Genomic DNA, 20,953 nt, shown 5'->3' with positions numbered 1-20,953 from the left:
TGTATGAAGAAAGCAGAAAATATTTTCGCCAAGATCCTACAGTCCATAATTTAGATAAGGATAAAATTACAAATGCCAAGGCACGAAGTGCTTTTAAACAAAATAAGCGACAATCCTGATATCGATTTTATCCGTTCGATTTATCCTGCCGAGAAACCCACCCATGGTGTGATAATATAAATTATCAGCCGATGGCACCTTCTCTCGATCGATTCTCAATTCTATGAGCACTCATAACATTAATGTACTTTCAGGTTCAATTGCCTTTAATCTTAACATTGAATAGATCACACATTTCCGTGGTTCACTTCATATTGCAGGAAGTGGAAATGTAAATAATACGTCTGACTTGTGAGCAAAGCATCAATAAACAATGTTTTGCAAATACTCAGTTTATCAGTACAGCGAGATTGTTTCCTTGACAGCGATGACATTACCATTTCCAGTACTGGTGCATAACTGCATAATTCAATATAAACTTAAAGCCCTCTGCTCACAGAAGTTGAGGGCAGGAATGTTAACAGAAATAGCAATAGGCATCTGTTTATGAAGCATTTACCTAGATGATCAAATGCTCCTGGCGTTTAATTCCCTGATTAATGGATCCGTGTGCACTCAAATCACATGCGGCAGCGTACTATCCAATCATAATCACTGTCTGCAGTAACCTAAGCAACAGCTAAATGGAATAACACCTGCATATCAATACATGTCATTGCGAACATCACCACCGAACACTGACATCATGTTTTTCATGTCCGCGATAACACTGTCACTGCTCTTCATCTTATCAGGAGCTAGTGTCTCCAATAGAACCCAGATGACATTAAGAAGACTGAAGACATATCTCCAAGGGGAAACTGCTAATGATGGCATTAGTATCATCTCCGATGAGATACAGGTTAACATAAGTATTTTGCCAATGTCCATCTCCAGCCTCAATGCAGCCAAACAGACATTCACTTCCAGTGCGGGGGTCATCATGACGTGGTTCGACACTGGTCTGGCTTGGAACAAAACTGATTATGATGACATTGAACATGTGACTATCTCTAAGAAGTTTGTGTGGATACCTTTGGTGGTTGTCTCAAACGGGATTGACAGCATTGTACCTGGTTCAATACAATCTCCAGAACTTTCCAGTGATGGAAGAGCTGTACTTATAATCACTGACAGTTTCAAGACCAGTTGTCAAATAGACATCACTCGGTACCCGTTTGATCAGCAGCGATGTAGCATCCTGTTCACGCCTGTGAATACTTTCGATCTTGGGGTTGACAGAACCGGTTCTATTATTACGAGATTACCTTCTTTCTTTATTGAGAACAGTGAATGGGAGTTGGTTGACATACACACCAAGGTGGTAGACTTCGAAATGGAACAGATATCAAGTCTTGCATCGTTTGAGTTCTATTTGAAACGCAAGAGCATGTTCTATATAGTGAGTATCATCTTTCCTATGGCTCTTCTCTCTCTGCTCAACGCCTGTGTGTTCCTCCTACCAGCTGACTCCGGAGAGAAGATGTCCTACCTCATCTCAATATTTGTGTCCTATGCAGTGTTCATGAACTTCGTCAACAACTCGATCCCCAAGTCTGGAAACGTGTGTCGACTGTCTGTGTACCTGACCCTTATCCTCTGTCAGAGCTGCCTGGCTATCATCACCACTATGGCCACACTAAACGTCCGCAATAATATTCACCTATATCGGAACAAGACAGATGTACAGCCAGAACACGACCTCGGAAACACGAAAATCACTGAACGTCCGTATGTGAAGTCTGCGTCAAAGGTCCGCCGCGCAGACCACGTTTTGTTCGTGGTCTTCCTGCTTCTGGCACTGGTGTCCCTGCTGGTGTTTTGTGTATAAGAAAGAACTTCGACGTCCGATCCCCCACTGTATTATCATCACCACCACGGCCACACTCAATGTCCGAAATAACGGTTTCCTATTTCAGAAAAAGACGGATGTACAGCCAGCGAACGACAATGTAAAGACGAACAACGCTGAAAGTCTGCATGTGAAGTCTGCCCCAGACGTCCGTGCTTCTGGCACTGATGTCCCTACTGGTGATTTGGGTGTAAGAAGGAACTCGACATCCGATCCTCCCACTGTGTTAGGGAATATCTCCTTTGTAACAAGTTTTTCAAACGTGGATTTGCAGTGAATTAATGTGACACGTCGATTCCTTCAGTAATTATTCACTCTGTGATCAGTGGTATGTATGTAGGCTGGTGTGACTCCCTTGTTGCCTTCAGTGTGACTTTCTGAACCATCTGCTTGCAGTCAGTACTATGTTGTTTAAAATGATTTGGGAAATTAGAGAGTTTGATTAGCAGTACTGTCATCAATATTCAAAACCATTACAACCTGTAAATAACCAAATCCGCCATGACATAAAAAAACACACAAATGATTAATGTTTTCTTGGCCAAACATTTGGTTTTCGGATTTTCTTGTACCAGCTGTAGGCTTTGTGATCAAAAGAGAAAATAAATGTAGAAACATGCAACTATCCCGGCTATTTATTGGATTATCCAATTTGAGATGCATGTACGTTAACGTTAGATGGTCTATGTTTTCAGAGTACAGAAAACCAGAGGACTACTACTTTAGCTCGTTTAGCATTTATACAAATATTCTCTTTTCTTTCTTCTATGTCTTTTGGTTCTATCTGTTTTTCAAATAAATTTATTCGTACTTCTTATTTGTATCACGTCTCATGTGGACATTTCCAAATTTGATGCATCAATGAATAAACATGATGCCCGATGCAATTCTCTTTATGTTCCTGTGTGTTTTCTTATGAACAGTTGATTTGACACGCTTACCTTTTGCGAACACTTGTACTAACTTTAACTATTTGATATTGATTGATAAACATGTGATCGTAGTTTTGTCAGAGTCGTACAATCGACTCTGCTTTTTGGCGAGATTTTTTACGGATATGGAATGAGTATTGTTGCTTTTATTTGTAATTCAATGTGGGATAGATATATTGCAGCCTATTACAATCGCAAATGATCACCATTTCAAAGAAATAAAGTTTCACTGCCGGTAGAGTTATCCCGTGTGCTTTTTTAGTTTCAATGCTATTCCCTCCCATCCAAATGTTTTCTAAGGTGTCACCTTTGCTTTATATTATATACTCAACAACAAAAGTTCCTGTGACACCAATAATTTAGTGTATTTGTCAAATAAGTAAAGTTTCGTTTTCAATATTGTAGTACATGTATGGAATCCAGTCACAAAAACGCAACTGCTACAGAAAAGCATGCATTCAATGCAAAAGTTGACTTTTATGCAATCCCTATGCATTTCAGTACCCAAGAATGGGTATAAATAGATGTGCGTTAACGGGATTCCATATGCATTATTAAGCATCGTGCTGACAACATCCACTCAGAAAAACAACCAGATTACGCAATTATTCAACACTACGAAATGCCACGCCTGTCCGAAAATGAGCGTCTGCAGGCCATTGGCATGCTTAAAGCAGGATCGAGTCAACGTGATGTTGCAAGACAATGTAACGTCCACAGAAACACCATTTGGTGTTTATGGCAACGTTGGCAACAGACGAATGCAGTCTGAGGCCATCCTCGGAGTGGCAGGCCACGCGTAACCAATAGTCGACAAGACAGCTGGATTCGAAAAGCACACCTGCGAAATCGATTCCAGCCAGCAACAGTGAGTGCAAGAATCATCCCTGGCCTTCGACGAATATCTTCACAAATTGTACGTCGTCGCCGCAGATGTGCAGGGAGTGTCGCCAGAAGACCCACCAGACATCCCTTTTCGACAGGAAACCACCGTCAAGCACGTCTACAGTGGTGCAGACAGCGTCTACGCTAGATGGCCATGCAGTGGGGACAAGTTCTATTCACTGACGAGTCTCGTTTTCACCTCAGCCACAGCGATGGACGGATTCCTGTGTACCGGCGTCGAGGTGAACGTTACGTCAATCATTGTATCATAGAAACGGCCGGCCTCATATTGGTCGACTTGTTCAGGATTCTCGTCAACAAAACAACGTGAATGTCATCCCCTGGCCGGCTCTATCCCCTGATCTTTCACCAACCGAGCACATGTCGGATGAGATGGATCGGCGCCTTCGACGTCAACCACGTGTTCCACAGACACTCAAGGAACAGCAGATATGGACAGATATCCCACAGCACAGCACAGCTATTGATTTGTAAATTGACATTTTGGCATGTTCATGTTTTTGTTATGAAATCACGCATTTTCTGAAGTCAGTATGGCACATGAAGCCATTTGAACACTTACAGGAGTCTTTTTCTGTTGCAAACCGAAATTGTTTCAGACTTGGTAAAATACATTACTTTGCATTAAATATTATTCAGTGTCACTGTTGTTCAGTATGTATTGTGGTACGATTGAGCTGCAAACCAAACATAGGAGGGGCGCAGTATATAAAAAGAGACATCTGCTTGGTTTATAAGTTTTATCTATTTGAGTTAAGACCTTCACAATTTGATACGTGACGAATTCCTTTATTGTCAATATTTTAGCAGATGTCGAGTTCAGATGTGACCTGATATTTCACAGCAGATTGTGTTGAAACATTTTGTTTCAACAAACCTAGCAAGTATTAAAATGAGGAATTACTTACCGTCTGATGAACTTAGTCGTCAGAGCCTCTTTGTTGAAGACAGCATCAATTTTAATGCCTAATCATACCGCTATGCATATTATGTTATTCTAAAGGTGAAGACAGGTATTGCGAAAAGGTAACCGTAGGACAATTTGTTACCTATAAAAAGAGTGAGTGAGTGAGTCGAAATTTAACGTCACGTGGGCAATATTTTAGCCATGTCGTAACGAGAACGTAGCCATTTAAAATACAGATATTTTCAGCTTGAATGAAACCTGTTAGCGATGGAAGTATAATAACTAGAGGAACACAGTTTCAATTGATTTTAAAACTAACTGAGAGCATTTGAAAGAATGAATTCAACAATACAATATATAAATGGGTTATAGATCACCAGCAACTAAAGTTACGCACCATTCTAGGGACCGTTGGGACTATATAACAAATATAATACGTTTAAAACTGAGGTATGAATAAATGCCACAAATGAGAACTTGCAACTGCGTCAATATCCCTGGATCCATCTGAAAAGATTTGTAGGTATTGTAAAAGCTTTTTTATTGATTATATTCTCGTTGATAAATAAGTTGATTTGTTTCAAAATGCCTTAGTTCAGTTAATGTTAGATCCACCTCTGGTTTTACTAAATGCCATGGTGGAGAAGAGTGGGGGCTATATTGTCAAGATGTATTTTAGCCGCAGATGAAAAACACAGTGACATGCTGGATTCGAGCAAGTAGAACATAATTTATAGATACAATGCAAAGATTATTTAATGCGACGGTGTTTAACGGATGGTTCATCCGCTTCCACATACAAACTATTAATTGGCGAAGATCTGAAGGCTCCAGTACAAAGCCTCAGGCCTTGATGGTGAATTGTATTAAGTGATTTTAAATTGGATTTACAAGTCCCGCTTTAGATGATGGAGCCACAATCAAGTTTAGAGCGGATCAGCGTGTTCTTAAATGTTTCCGAAGCTATATCAAAGAGATTCTCTTGAGTTTCTGACTGATTAAATATCTGATATTTGTCTTCTGTGAGTATTCCTCATTCTGATTTGCAAGGCACTCAGTAAAGGTTACCTGGCATGTAGTTGTACCTTCACCTACTTCATCCCATTGTACTACCGAACGTTTAATGTTCGTATTCATGTCATGTTCACCTGAAAAGTTGAGAAATCGAATGTATGTTTCTCAGCACGAATATCTGCAAAAAAGCCCACGTGAGGCCCCGGGGTAGAATGTGTCCTCAGCACCCCATTGCTGGTCGTAAGAGGCGACCGACTTCGGCAACCTGTTTGCCGTGGGTTGCGCCCCTGTGTCGATGGAGAACGTGATTCCAGTTGTTACGGGCACTGGAGCCAGGAACAGCTGTCCCCTTTCTCCCACACACTACTTTGATCCTTACTATACCTCGATGTGTAGTTGAATTGGCCCGATTCTATCAATCGGCTGGTCACTCCATGCCCTGTGCATATCACATCAAACTATTTTTTTATCAGAATATTATATAATAACCTTGATGAAGTTCTCTGCCACAAGAAGGCGGCCGGGTAGCCTAGTGGTTAAAGCGTTGGCTCATCACGCCGAGGACCTGCGTTCGATTCCCGACATGGTTACAATGTGTGAAGCCAATTTCTGGTGTCCCCTGTCGTGATATTGCTGGAATATTGCTAAAAGCGGCGTAAAATCAAACTCACTCACTCACTCTGACAGATTTTTCCATCACAAGTGATAAATATTTCAGTGTAAAAACTGTGAAGGACCTTTTTAGTAAAGTAAAGTTTTTAAAGGAAATAGAGCTTATTCTAATTTTTGATGTAGTTACTGTATTGTTGTTTTTTAAATTGGTAGTGCTAATTAATAAATCAGATTGTTAGTGGCTGTACCCTCGAGGGGGGTTGAAGTAGCGTAAAATTATTGTCCCCCTAAGAGGGTATGTAAGTCCCATATCATTCGAAGTATTTTTCTGCATGCCAGGTTTTTAAACGTAGAATATTCGTCATTTTAAACTTTGGCTTAATTGGTACACTGTCCCCAGTGACTAAAGGGATGATATAAATCCTGCCGGGGTCCAACCAGGAATCAAAGGTACTGTCAGTCCTCATGGTCCCTAGGATGGTGATTTCCCTTTAGTTACTGACGAGCTCTAGCTCATTTTTATATTGTGTTGTTCACTAATACTTATACCTTTTATATATTCTCAACTAGTTTTAAATCGACTCTGATATTCTAGTTATTGTACTGTCCATCGTTTACAGCTTTTTATATTGTCGAAATATACGTATTATTACTGTATTCGTCACGATATGGCTAAAATACTGCCGATGTGACGTTAAATCTTAACTCACTCACTCACTCTGCCTGAAGGCGGTGGCTCATGGGCCAAACTGGTTATAGACCGCTGATTTCTTTGTTTTTATAGGAAAATGCCATGGTCCGAACCAGCCTGACATTCTCCTTCTATTAACAACATCTATTCACGTCTTTATTTCTGGAGAAACATCGTCCTTGTTGACCCTCGATGGCGGATGGGGAGCAGGGATGTGAAATAATATGTTTATACCATGGCTAACAGAACACCCACTGGTTCATCTCAAGCTAATAAAAGTTTCTTCATCATCTCCAATAATTAAATAATCTAGGGCAATGTTCTAAGTCATTTCAACTCTAGGTGACAGTTCTTTAAAACTCAACCCGTTTGCATATGCAAAGTGCCTGTGGTGAGGTTAAATATAACATTTCCCGTGGTGGATTAAGCAGTATGCAATGTGCAAGGAGACAGCAATCTGTTTGTCTGTTTGTTGTTAAACGCCGCACTAAGCAATATTCCAGCTTTATGACGGCGGTCTGTAAATAATCGAGTCTGGACAAAACAGTCTAGTGATTGACATCATGAGTATCGATCAATGCAATTGGGATACAATGACATGTATCAACCAAGTCAGCAAGCCTAACCACCAGATCACGTTGCGCCTTTTACGGCAAGCATGGGTTGCTGAATACCTATTCTACCCCGGATCTTCACGTGTCTCAGCAGTTTGTTAATACACTTGTTGTAAGTACACGGGTTGTTGTCTCAGTGCACAAGACACTGAACTGTAGTGGGGGAATCGTTCGAGATCGAGATTGCTGTCTGTCAGACATGACAGAAGAAGAGATAGAAGAACTAAAAACTCTATGTGTCACCGCAGTTGAGCGGTTAACCCAAAAATCAGAAGATGGAACCATTATCAATACCCAAACTTACCGTTCCACTTTTTGTCTTACGTCCATAAGTCAATAAAAGCAGGTTACTTTAACATCGGAGTTGAGGTCTATGTTCCAAATCCAGTCTTATGTTACAAGTGTCAAACACTCGGTCATGGGTCCAAAACTTGCACTTACAAGGCAAGGTGCTTCTAGCTTCAAACTACAATGGAGAGCACTTGTCCTCATTAAAATCCTGTCCTGTTTTTGATCGGGAAACCAAAATATTGAAACCCAAGCATACCAACAACATCTCTTACACCGTGGCGGTCGGTCGGGTAGCCTAGTGGTTAAAGCGTTCACTCGTCACGCCGAAGACCCGGGTTCGATTCCCGACATGGGTACAATGTGTGAAGCCCATTTCTGGTGTCCCCCGCCGTGATATTGCTGGAATAATTCTAAAAGCGGCGTAAAACCATACTCACTCACTCTTACACCGTGGCAAAACAGTTACTCATTCCGTCCCAAAAAAGCTATTCAGCTGTCGTCTCTTCTTCACCAGTTTCAGTTACCAAAGTAACTATGGTCTCCATACAATACCATCTATCTTCTATCTCTTGGTTGAAGAATGACCAAATTACCATCAATGACACCATTCAGGCTTCTCAAAACTCTACAATGATACCGACTTCTGCCACCCAAACAAAACTTTCAATCAATACCGTCTGATCAAATATCACCACTTAGAACCAGAACCAAACTCTGTAACCGAAATAGAAATATTTCAGGCTGAAGCCCATTTATCAAAACAGGCTAAAAAGCAGATGAGGAGAAAAGCCAGGACACTCCAACACTTGGCGGTGCCTTCTCCTGTTGAACATCTGTTGAGGTTCATAAATCCGTTTGAGCCCCTGGAGATGGACGTCACTCCCACACAACAAGTCCTTGGGAGTGGGCGTACCTCCTGCTCTATATCCCGAGTTGAGCAGCCATGAGCTTCTCAAGTCAAATCATACAATGGGTGAGTGAGTGAGTGAGTTGGGTTTAACCCCGCTTTTAACAATATTCCAGTTATATCGCGACATGTCAGTTTAATGTGGGAGGAAAGCCCGAAGTGATGCAGGTCTAAGTCGTTTACCACTTTGGTGAAACCCACGAGCACGGATATGGTGCTGACAAACCTAGAAACATAATCGGGGCGAACCGGGATTCGAACCCACTATCATAGGTTTTTGGCAATAACGCACCTCTGCACAGCGAATCGCGACGCTTTAGACGACTGGGCCAACCGTGCCCCCAATCATACAATGGAATTCCAACACAATTAAAATGATCTCCAACTCCAACAAGATTTTGAACCATCAGCTTTATGTCTTCAAGAAACCGACCTGAAAAATACCGATCAAATCGACATCAGGCAGTTTAATTCCAATCATTTCTTTTCACCTCCAGTGGTTAAGGCCACTGGGGGTTCTTCAGTGTTGGTGAGCAAGGTGTCATTTACAGTCCTGTTCCTTTCGATACTCCTCTCCAAGCCGTTGCTTTCTGAATAACATTACACATTATTGTCTTTACTTTGTGTTCTCTATATACTCCTCCATCTTCGTATATTCAGCAAAATAATCTTCCAGCACTATATGACCAGCTTCCTAAGGTCTGTATCATAATGGGGGATTAGAATGGACATAATCCACTATGGGGTAGTGATCATACCAGCAGTAAGGGGAAGAGTCCAGAAACGTTTCTTTCCAACAATGCTTTTTCCCTTTGAACGATAACTCTAAAACATATTTACATCCTGGTACAGGTACATACTCTTTTCTTGATTTGTCCATTACAGACTCTATGACTTGGTTGATGCATGTCATGGATCCAAATTGCGTGGGACCGCCTCCGTGGTCTAGTGGTAGAGCGTCCGCCCGGAGAGCGGAAGGTCCGGGGTTCGATACCCGACCGCGTCATTCTAAAAGACGTGAAAAGATAGTACTTGTTGGTACCCTGTCTGGCGCTCGGCATTAAGGGGCGAAAACAAGGACTGGTCGGCTTGGAGTCAAGATCCTGTGTCTGAGTGGGGTATTCATGTTAAACTGTGGCATGTTATCTCAGTGAGCTAGCACTATAAATCGGCATCAGTCGGGACTAGTACAAGCAGCCACACAAACACACACACACGTACATGCACGTCGCTATATAAGTGCAATAATCTTGGACGCGACGTTAAACCCCATTTCATCTCACCTCACCAAATTGCGTGGGTCAATGCTCATGATATTACTCGGGGGCACGCGTAGCCCAGTTGTCTAATGCGCCGCGGTTCGCTGCGCAGAGGTGCGTCCCTTGGGCACGCCAGAAACCTATGATTCTTGGAATCCCGGTTCGCTCCGATTATGTTTCTAGGTTTGTCAGCACCATACCCGTGCTCGTGGCTTTCAACGAAGTGGTAAACGTCCGAGACCTGCATCACTTCGGGCTTTCCTCCCACATTAAGCTGGCACACCGTGATATAACTGGAATAATGTTAAAAGCAGAGTTTAATCCAACTCGCTCATGATATTAATCACTGGACTGTCTAGTCCAGACTCGATTATTTACACACCGCCGTCATATAGCTTTAATATTGCTGAGTGTTGCGTTTAACAGCAAACCAACCAACCATTACAGACTGTAATCTGTTGAATGAATTTGAGTGATGAGTCGACGATGACCTCTTTTCGAGTGACCACTTTCCAACCTTTCTAAAAACGTTTACCCCATCTGGTGTTCCTCTATGATCAAGACGGAACTTTATGAAGACAAAGTGGCCTTTGTTTGGAATACTGTCCTCAAATAAATTAACACCTGATTTGTTTATCAACCGTTCCTGATCATGTCCGAATACTCTCTGATGAACTTTGCAAAATTGCTCATGAATGTATTCCAAATTCCTCTGCAATTCCACACATCCACAAACCACAATGACTACAAACAAACAAGCAAGGAAGGCACAGAAAATGGCTGAACACGATTTCCGTTGCCATCCCCATGATCCATAATTTTAATTTAATACCGTCATTTTTTTATTTTTACCTATATTGTAAATAAACGCCAACGTCTTGGCAAACTTATATCTAAAAATATACTTACCATGTCTAATGAATGAAACATGATTCAGAAAAATACAAGGTAAGAGTTCCAATTCCAGTATCCACCATTTCAAGAATGAGGATGTACTACTAACGGATAAATCTGATATTGCGAAAAAACTTGGTTAAACTGTGGCTAAAATTTCTTCCTCAACGAACTATGCAAAAGCAGCACTCAACAAATCTGTTACACCTCTTGTGATTGTAAAACAACACTGCTCATTAACCCAAGATGAGAGAACAACCCTATCAGCATGTCCTGCTTAACTATGTTGGATTTTTCCATCACAAATGATAATTATTTCAAAGGATATTTTTTAAAATATTAGTTCTCTTTTAATTATTTGTTTTTTAAAGGAAAAAGAATTGTATAATATATTTTGATCATATGTTTTGTATGAAATAAAAGACCTTTAAAATTGGTATAATGAATTTCTATCTGAGTTTGTAAGTGGCTATTTCCTCGAAGGGGGTTGAAGTAGTGTAAAATTATTGTTCCCCTGAGGGGATAACGTTTGTTCGTGTCATAAGAATATTTTGCTTACTATTCCTTTAAGCGTAGAATATTTGTAATTTCAATTGTGGGTAACATTACGTACAAACGCCAGCCGCTGAAGGCATGATGTAAATCCTGCTGGGATCCATGCAGGTAGCAAAGGTACTCTAAATAAAGCGACAAAACGCTTTCAATATCCAATAGAAATCTCTGCATAAAGCAGATTGGATTGAAAAATTCCGACTATATCTTGAGCGTTTCTTAATGAATCACTAACAAATAGTTATGATACCACGTATTCGCGACCAGTCCCCCCTGGTATGGTGATCTACCTTCAGTTGCTGGCGATCTACAGCCCTTTTTCATATTGTATTGTGGAATATAGTGATATCTTTTTATGGTTGTAAGCTAGTCTTAAGTATTAATCTGTGATATTCTAGTTATTTACTGTCCATCGATGACAGGTTTTTATTTAGTCTTAATATATGTATTCTTAATGAATAACTTCTCGTCATAATATAGCTGAAATATTGCCGCTGTTACGTTAAATATTAACTTACTCACTCACTCTGTATTAACCCCAGCTTTAATTTCATATTTAATCGCATGTTAGTGTAGTAACGTCCGTGCCAGCACCAGGTTCATTTAAATGCGTTGTCTGTGTAATTCCTTTGCACACATTGAAGTGCATGCCACATATATTCTCAGGCAATGGCATTAATCAATTCGTTGGCAATACATTAATGCGTATTTACGTTGCACATACATTTCAGGGACATGACGCATTTAAATGTTTCCGGTCTACTCATATTGCAGAAAGCAAAGAAACATATAGTACTTTTCACTAAAAAGTATATTAATGGTGCTTTGGAAACACTGATTACTGAGCATTTAATAAAAGATTTTTTCCACGGCAATCTGTTGTCATTACCACCTCCATTATTTGTACGTAACTGCAGTAGGTGCTATACAGAGATACTGCTTTGTCCAATGAAGGTGGGGACAGGTATTACTATTGAATCATTAACATCAATCTGTTTATAAAGCGCTTACATTTTCACTAATGGGTGTGCGCAAGGCGCCTAGCATTATTGATTGCGTGATACGTGTTGACTCGTATTCCAGTTCACAGGTCCATTGTCACAATTTAAGCAAAATTATAAATGGATAAAGACCTGCCTGACAATATCTGTCATTTTGAACATCACCACTGAACACTGATATCATGTTTTACATGCCGGCTAAAATCCTTAACTTAGTCGTCATAGTATCAATCGCCAGTATATGTGATAGCGCTGAGTCGACATTAGGAAGACTGAAGGCATATCTCCAAGGGGAAACTGATGCTTATGGCATCAGTGTTGATCTCTCCGATGACAAACAGGTCAACATAAGTATGTTGCTGATGTCCATCTCCAACCTCAATGCTGCCGAGCAGATATTCACTTTCAGTGCTGGTTTCCGCATGACGTGGCTCGACCCAAATCTGGCTTGGAACAAAACTGATTATGATAATATTACGGAAGTGACCATCTCTGAGAAGTTTGTATGGATACCGACCATTGCCATCCCTAACGGTATCGACAGCGCTACCTTGGCTTCAGAACAATCTCCAAAGATATCCAGTAATGGAATTGCATCACTTCAATTCCTTGAGAGTTTCAAGACCAGTTGTCAAATAGACATCACTCGGTACCCGTTTGATCAGCAGCGATGTAGCATCCTGTTTACGCCTGTAAATACTTTCGATCTTGGAGTTGACAGAACCGGTTCTAATATTACAGGATTACCTTCTTTCTTTATTGAGAACAATGAATGGGAGTTGGTTGACATACTTGCCAAGAATGTAGACGTCCAAATGAAACAGATATCAAGTCTGGTATCGTTTGAGTATGTTTGAAACGCAAGAGCATGTTCTATATAGTTAGTATCATCTTTCCTATGGCTCTTCTCTCTCTGCTCAACGCCTGTGTGTTCCTCCTACCAGCTGACTCCGGAGAGAAGATGTCCTACCTCATCTCAATATTTGTGTCCTATGCAGTGTTCATGAACTTCGTCAATGACTCGATCCCCAAGTCTGGAGACGTTTGTCGACTGTCTGTGTACCTGACCCTCATCCTCTGTCAGAGCTGCCTGGCTATCATCACCACCATGGCCACACTCAACGTCCGCAATAACGGTCACCTATTTCAGACCAAGACAGATGTACAGCCAGAACACTACAACGTAAACCCCAAAAGCACTGAACGTCCGTCAAAGGTCCGCCGCTCGGACCACGTTTTGTTCGGGGTCTTCCTGCTTCTGGCACTGATGTCCCTGCTGGTGTTTTGTGTATAAGGCGACATTTGTCTGGAGCCCTGGCACTGATCATGATGTCCGTGCTGGTGTTTGGGGTATAAGAAGGAACTCGTCCGGAGCTCGACGTCCGATCCCCCCCCACTGTGTTAGGGAATGCCTCCGTTGTGATAAGCTTTTCAAACGTGGATTTGCAGTGATTTAATGTGACACGTCGATTCCTTCAGTAATTATTTACTCTATGATCAGTGGCATGTGTGTAGGCTAGTGTGACTCTCTTGTTGCCTTCAATGTGACTTTCTGAACCATGTGCTTACAGTGAGTACTATGTTGTTTAAAATGATTTGGGAAATTAGAAAGTTTGATTAGCAGTACTGTCATCACTATTCAAAACCATTAATAACCTGCAAATAATCAAATCCGCCATGACATGAAAACACACACAAAACGATTGTAATTTTATCTTTGCCAAACATTTGGTTTTCGGATTTTCATGTACCAGCGGTAGGCTTTGTGATCAAAAGAGAAAATAAATGTAGCTACATCCTGGCTATTTATTGGATTATCCAATTTGAGATTCATGTACGTTAACGTTAGATGGTCTATGAGTACAGAATACCAGAGGACTACAAATTTAGCTCATTTAGCATTTATACAAATATTCCCTTTTCTTCCATGTCTGTTTCTGTTTTTTAAATAAAGTTATTCGTACTTCTTGTTTGTATCACGTCACATGTGGACATTTCCAAATTTGACGCATCAATGAGTAAACATGATGTCCGATGCAATTATCTTTATGGTGTTGTGCAACATGTTCCTGTGTGTTTTCTTGTGAACAGTTGATTTGACTTGCATGTGTTTGTGGCGGGCGCGCGACACGCTTACCTTTTTGCGAACACTTGTACTTTAAAGGGGCACTGATCTAAAGCAATTCCCCGGGACTGGTTGTTGCCTTTGTTATTGTTTTTTCCCCGTAAGCACCCGGATGATACGCAACGCAACTGAACGTGACAAGAGACTGGGCTACCGTCTGCAAGGACAGCAAAATAAACTTGGAGGCAATATTTGTTTTACCCATTTTGGACACTGATTGGTTAACTGTGATCTATAAAGATTTCGACAAAGGCGCATGTTTATTAATTTCTTCAGCCTAAACAAACAGACAAAAAGAACGGCGGAGATCATCGGTTGTCGCCATTTGGAAACACCCTTGATTTGTTATCGTTTAAAAAAAGGATCAATGCAGTGAAAGCATTTTCGGATTTCGGATTGCGTCGATAATACCATTACTACTCCCTTGTTGTCATCCACGTTTTCTGGTATAACCCTACACTTGCGTATTTGTCGTCATTCACTTGATGCTCAGTTAATGAATTTATTACAGGTATAATTAGTGGTAGCATCACTCCGAATACCTGAGGAAGCTTCCCATTTGGCATTTATAGTGTCTGGGGTAATTATTCAATCTAAATCCAGGTTTGAAGTGAGGTGAAATGTGTGTTATGTAAATATGCACGTGGCACCCCAGCAAGAGATGAATGATCAGTTGATTTACTTTTTTTGTAAATCAGCGGATCGTTCGTAGTCATCAAAGGATTAACAGAAAATACATTGATTGATTAACCACTGTTATCTTGCACGGTGGATAGTGTCAAAAGTGAGTATTTACATGTCTGGGTTTACTAAAACAAAGGGAATATTCTCATATCCTTGCGTGAAGTGCCGATGTAAAAACAACATACTTTGTTCAAAGGGTTAACCGACACTACGTTGATTAATTGCTCATTGTTATCTAACTCAATGGAATTTTCTTTAGGAACCGTGGACGTTATGAAAATAGTTGTCACGTGGGCTTTCTAAGCCGACCTATGAGACTTGACACCTATGTGAAACACCTGAAACAATCTAAGTGATCAGAAACGAACACAGGTTATAATATCCCGAAACGATGTATATATTTTAAAATATTTGATTGTTACAGAGACACGTGACATCGATAACGTTTCTTTGTACATTCTTGTTCCTCTACGTCTTGGTTGGGAAATTCTTCGATGCGCGATAGACGTTGTTTTCACAAGTCTTTTCCATTGTATATTACAGTCAAGTTGCAAAATGTGATTCTCTCAGGCAATTTATAAAATGTGTGAATATTTAAGTCATTTCGACTGAAAAATCTGTCCATTTCTTTAACAGATTGACCAAAATTAATTAAGACGATCAATAGGGCCTAAAAACATCACAATATATTATTATGTTGGATTAGAAGCCAAACAATATAGAAATGTATTTTTCATCGTAACTTTTCAGTCTCTTGGTGATCATATTAAACATTAAAATGTTTTGAATTCGTTGTCATAATAATACAGATGGACATATTTTTCAGTCAATTTGTAAAATAACTGAATATTCAGGCGTTTAACAAATTTCCTAAGTGTAAAATTTTGCACATTTTGACTGTAAAAATATAAACACAATAAAATAAGCAATGCTCAGGAGAAATATTTACTTTGTGTAGCAAGTCAAAGTAGTGTAAACGAAAATCGCACAATTACCAAGCAAGTGACTTATCAAAACTTCGTCACCATTACCGATGCTACCCACAACGATACCTACATTTCCTTATTATTTCCAAAACTGTATTTCATTTTGTTGATCAATGTGACCATACGCCCTTATACTATCAATAAAAGTGACAAATGCGCAGCACAGGTTGCGAACTAGTCTAGGTCTCTGCTATATCATGCGGTACTCACGGGAAAGAACAATAACAAAGGCAACAACCAGTCCCGGGGTATTGTTTTAGATCAGTGCCCCTTTAACTATTTGATTGTGATTTATTAACATGTGATCGGGATTTTGTCAGAATCGACTCTGCTTTTTGGCGAGATTTCTTACGGATATGGAATGAGTATTGTTGCTTTTATTTGTAATTCAATGTGGGATAGATTAATTGTAGCCCATATAAATCACAAATGATCACCATTTCAAAGAAATTAAGTTTCACTGCCGGTAGAGTTATCCCGTGTGCTTTTTTAGTTTCATTGCTGTTCCCTCCCATCCTAATGTTTTCTAAGGTGTCACCTTTGCACTATATTATATACTCAACAACAAAAGTTCCTGTGACACTAATATTTTAGTGTTTTTTCAAACAAGTTTGGTTTTCAATATTGTAGTACATGTATGGAAGTCACAAAAACGCAACTGCTACAGAAAAGCATGCATTCCATGCAAAAGTTGACTTTTATGCAAGCCCCATGCATTTCACTACCCAAGAATGGGTATAAATAGATGTGCGTTAACGGGATTCCATATGCATTATTAAGCATCGTGCTGACAACAACCACTCAGAAAAACAACCAGATTACGCAATTATTCAACATTACGAAACGCCACGCCTGTCCGAAAATGAGCGTCTGCGAGCCATTGGTATGCTTGAAGCAGGATCGAGTCAACGTGATGTTGCAAGACAATTTAACGTCCACAGAAACACCATTTGGTGTTTATGGCAACGATGGCAACAGACGAATGCAGTCAGAGACCATCCTCGGAGTAGGAGGCCACGCGTAACCAATAATCGACAAGACAACTGGATTCGAACAACACACCTACGAAATCGATTCCAGCCAGCAACAGTGAGTGCAAGAAGCATCCCTGGCCTTCGACGAATATCTTCACAAATTGTACGTCGTCGTCGCAGATGTGCAGGGATTGTCGCCAGAAGACCTGCCAGACGTCCCATTTCGACAGGAAACCACCGTCAAGCACGTCTACAGTGGTGCAGACAGCGTCTACGCTAGACGGCAATGCAGTGGGGACAAGTTCTATTCACTGACGAGTCTCGTTTTCACCTCAGCCACAGCGATGGACGGATTCGAGTGTACTGACGTCGAGGTGAACGCTACGTCAATCATTGTGTCATGACAACGCCCGGCCTCATATTTCTCGACTTGTTCAGGATTCTCATCAACAAAACAACGTGAACGTCATCCCCTGGCCGGCTCGCTCCCCTGATCTCTCACCAACCGAGCACATGTCGGATGGGATGGATCGGCGCCTTCGACGTCAACCACGTGTTCCACAGACACTCCAGGAACAGCGGATATGGACAGATATCCCAAAGCACAGCACAGCTATTGATTTGTAAATTGACATTTTGGCATGTTCATGTTTTTGTTATGAAATCACGCATTTTCTGAAGTCAGTATGGCAAATGAAACCATTTGAACACTTACAGGAGTCTTTTATCTGTTGCAAACCGAAATTGTTTCAGACTTGGTTAAAAACATAACTTTGCATTAAATCTTATTCAATGTCACTGTTGTTCAGTATATATTGTGGTGCGATTGAGCTGCAATCCAAACGTAGGAGGGGCGCAGTATAAAAAGAGCCATCTGCTTGGTTTATAAGTTTTATCTATTGGAGACCTTCACAATTTGCTACGTGACGAATTCCTTTATTGTCAACATTTTAGCAGATGTCAAGATTAGATATGACCTGATATTTCACAGCAGATTGTGTTGAAACATTTTGTTTCAACAAACTTAACAAGTATTAAAATGAGGAATGACTTACCCCCTGTCTTATGAACACAGTCTCTTTGTTGAAGACAGCATCAATTTTAATGCCTAATCATATCGCTATGTATATTTTGTTATTCTAAAGGTGAAGACAGGTATTGCGAAAAGGTAGCCGTAGGACAATTTGTTACCAGAATATAAGTTCTATAAAAAGAGTGAGGAAGTGAGTGAGTCGAAATTTAACGTCACGTCGGCAGTATTTTAGCCATGTCGTAACGAGAACGTAGCCATTTAAAATACAGATATTTTCAGCTTGAATGAAACCTGTTAGCGATGGAAGTATAATAACTAGAGGAACACAGTTTCGATTGATTTTAAACTAACTGAGAGCATATGAAAGAATGAATTCAACAATACAATATATAAATGGGTTATAGATCACCAGCAACTAAAGTTACGCACCATTCTAGGGACCGTGGGGACTATAAAACAAATATAATACGTTTAAAACTGAGGTATGAATAAATGTACTTTGAATTATGTGTTCCTACATACATTAAAAACCCAATAAACAAATGAGAACTAATACTGTTATAAAGACCCTTAATAGATGAAGATTTTAAATACGTATCCCTTGTGATGGAAAAATCAATGATGCCGTATTGGCCAGTGGCACATTAATTATTTCATTCAAGAATTTCGATTAAAAGTCGATGTTTGGAAGACTGATTTTTAATTGCATGAAGACAGGAAAGAGAGTCGGAAAATATATGTAAATTGTTTGTCAACATCCTTGGATCTATATGTAAAGATTTGTAGGTATTGTAAAAGCTTTTTATTGATTATATTCTCGTTGATAAATTAGTTGATTTGTTTCAAAATGCCTTAGTTCAGTTAATGTTAGATCCACCTCTGGTTTACTAAATGCCATTGTGGAGAAGACAACAGATGAGTGGGGGCTATATTGTCAAGATTTATTTTAGCCGCAGATGAAAAACACAGTGACATGCTGGATTCGAGCAAGTAGAACGTAATTCATAGATATACTGCAAAGATTATCTGATGCGACGGTGTTTAACGGATGGTTCATCCGCTCCCACATACAAACTATTAATTGGCGAAGATCTGAAGGCTCAAGGGCAAAGCCTCAGGCCTTGATGGTGAATCGTATTAAGTGATTTTAAATTGGTTTTACAAGTCCCACTTTAGATGATGGAGCCACAATCAAGTTTAGAGCGGATCAGCGTGTTCTTAAATGTTTCCGAAGCTATATCAAAGAGATTCTCTTGAGTTTCCGACTGATTAAATATCTGATATTTGTCTTCTGTGAGTATTCCTCATTCTGATTTGCAAGGCACTCAGTAAAGGTTACCTGGCATGTAGTTATACCTTCACCTACTTCATCCCGTTGTACTACCGAACGTTTAATGTTCGTATTCATGTCATGTTCATCTGAAAAGTTGAGAAATCAAATGTATGTTTCTCAGCACGAATATCTGCAAAAAAGCCCACGTGAGGCCCCGGGGTAGAATATGTCCTCAGCACCCCATTGCTGGTCGTAAGAGGCGACCGAATTCGGCAACCTGTTTGCCGTGGGTTGCGCCCCTGTGTCGATAGAGAACGTGATTCCAGTTGTTACCGGCACTGGAGCCAGGAACAGCTGTCCCCTTTGCCCCACACACTACTTTGATCCTTACTATACCTCGATGTGTAGTTGAATTGGCCCGATTCTATCAATCGGCTGGTCACTCCATGCCCTGTGCATGGAATACTTGATACTTTCGAAATATCATATCATATCAAACTATTTTTTTATCAGAATATTATATAATAATCTTGATGAAGTTCTCTGCCAGAAGGGGGCGGTCGGGTAGCCTAGTGGTTAAAGCGTTCGCTCATCACGCCGAGGACCTGGGTTCGATTCCCGACATGGGTACAATGTGTGAAGCCCATTTCTGGTGTCCCCCGTCGTGATATTGCTGGAATATTGCTAAAAGCGGCGTAAAACCATACTCACTCACTCTTACACCGTGGCAAAACAGTTGCTCATTCCGTCCCAAACACCTTCTAAAAGCTATTCAGCTGTCGTCTCTTCTTCACCAGTTTCAGTAACCAAAGTAACTATGGTCTCCATACAATACCATCTCTCTTCTATCTCTTGGTTGAAGAATGACAAATTACCATCAATGACACCATTCAGACTTCTCAAAACTCTCCAATGATACCGACATCTGCCACCCAAACAAAACTTTCAATCAATACCTTCTGATCAAATATCACCACTTAGAACCAGAACCAAACCCTGTAACCGAAATAGAAATATTTCAGGCTGAAGCCCATTTATCAAAACAGGCTAAAAAGCAGATGAGGAGAAAAGCCAGGACACTCCAACACTTGGCGGTGCCTTCTCCTGTTGAACATCTGTTGAGGTTCATAAATCCGTTTCAGCCCCTGGAGATGGACGTCACTCCCACACACCAAAATTAACACCTGATTTGTTTATCAACCGTTCCTGATCATGTCCGAATACTCTCTGATGAACTTTGCAAAATTGCTGATGAATGTATTCCAAAGTCCTCTGCAATTCTACACATCCACAAACCACAATGACTACAAACAAACAAGCAAGGAAGGCACGGAAAATGGCTGAACACGATTTCCGTTGCCATCCCCATGATCCATAATTTTAATACCGTCATTTCTTTTATTTTTA

The 20,953-nt window shown here is 40.4% G+C and overlaps 2 protein-coding genes across 2 annotated transcripts; both read left to right on the top strand.

Moving 5' to 3' along the window:
• Positions 1-820: 820 nt before the first annotated feature.
• On the top strand, positions 821-1,870 carry LOC124143639 (acetylcholine receptor subunit delta-like). The gene has a single exon (XM_046512665.2). It carries the CDS (start codon positions 821-823, stop codon positions 1,868-1,870), a length of 1,050 nt encoding a protein of 349 aa, XP_046368621.2.
• A 10,792-nt stretch (positions 1,871-12,662) lies between these two features.
• Positions 12,663-13,765, top strand: LOC125377037 (neuronal acetylcholine receptor subunit alpha-10-like). Its single transcript, XM_048389833.1, has 2 exons — positions 12,663-13,053; positions 13,416-13,765. Exons 1-2 carry the CDS (start codon positions 12,663-12,665, stop codon positions 13,763-13,765), a joined length of 741 nt encoding a protein of 246 aa, XP_048245790.1.
• The last annotated feature ends 7,188 nt before the right edge of the window (positions 13,766-20,953 follow it).

Source organism: Haliotis rufescens, unplaced genomic scaffold, assembly GCF_023055435.1.
Source record: "Haliotis rufescens isolate VD_foot unplaced genomic scaffold, xgHalRufe1.0.p SCAF_8, whole genome shotgun sequence".
Classification (NCBI taxonomy): domain Eukaryota; kingdom Metazoa; phylum Mollusca; class Gastropoda; order Lepetellida; family Haliotidae; genus Haliotis; species Haliotis rufescens.
This window is presented reverse-complemented; position numbering and strand designations above follow the sequence as displayed.

Excerpts from the sequence above, each read along its gene's own strand:
- LOC124143639 (XM_046512665.2), top strand. The coding sequence starts at position 821 with ATGACATTAAGAAGACTGAAGACATATCTCCAAGGGGAAACTGCTAAT.
- LOC125377037 (XM_048389833.1), top strand. The coding sequence starts at position 12,663 with ATGCCGGCTAAAATCCTTAACTTAGTCGTCATAGTATCAATCGCCAGT. Across the intron at positions 13,054-13,415 it reads ACAATCTCCAAAGATATCCA|CTGACTCCGGAGAGAAGATG; the intron begins GTAATGGAATTG and ends TCCTCCTACCAG.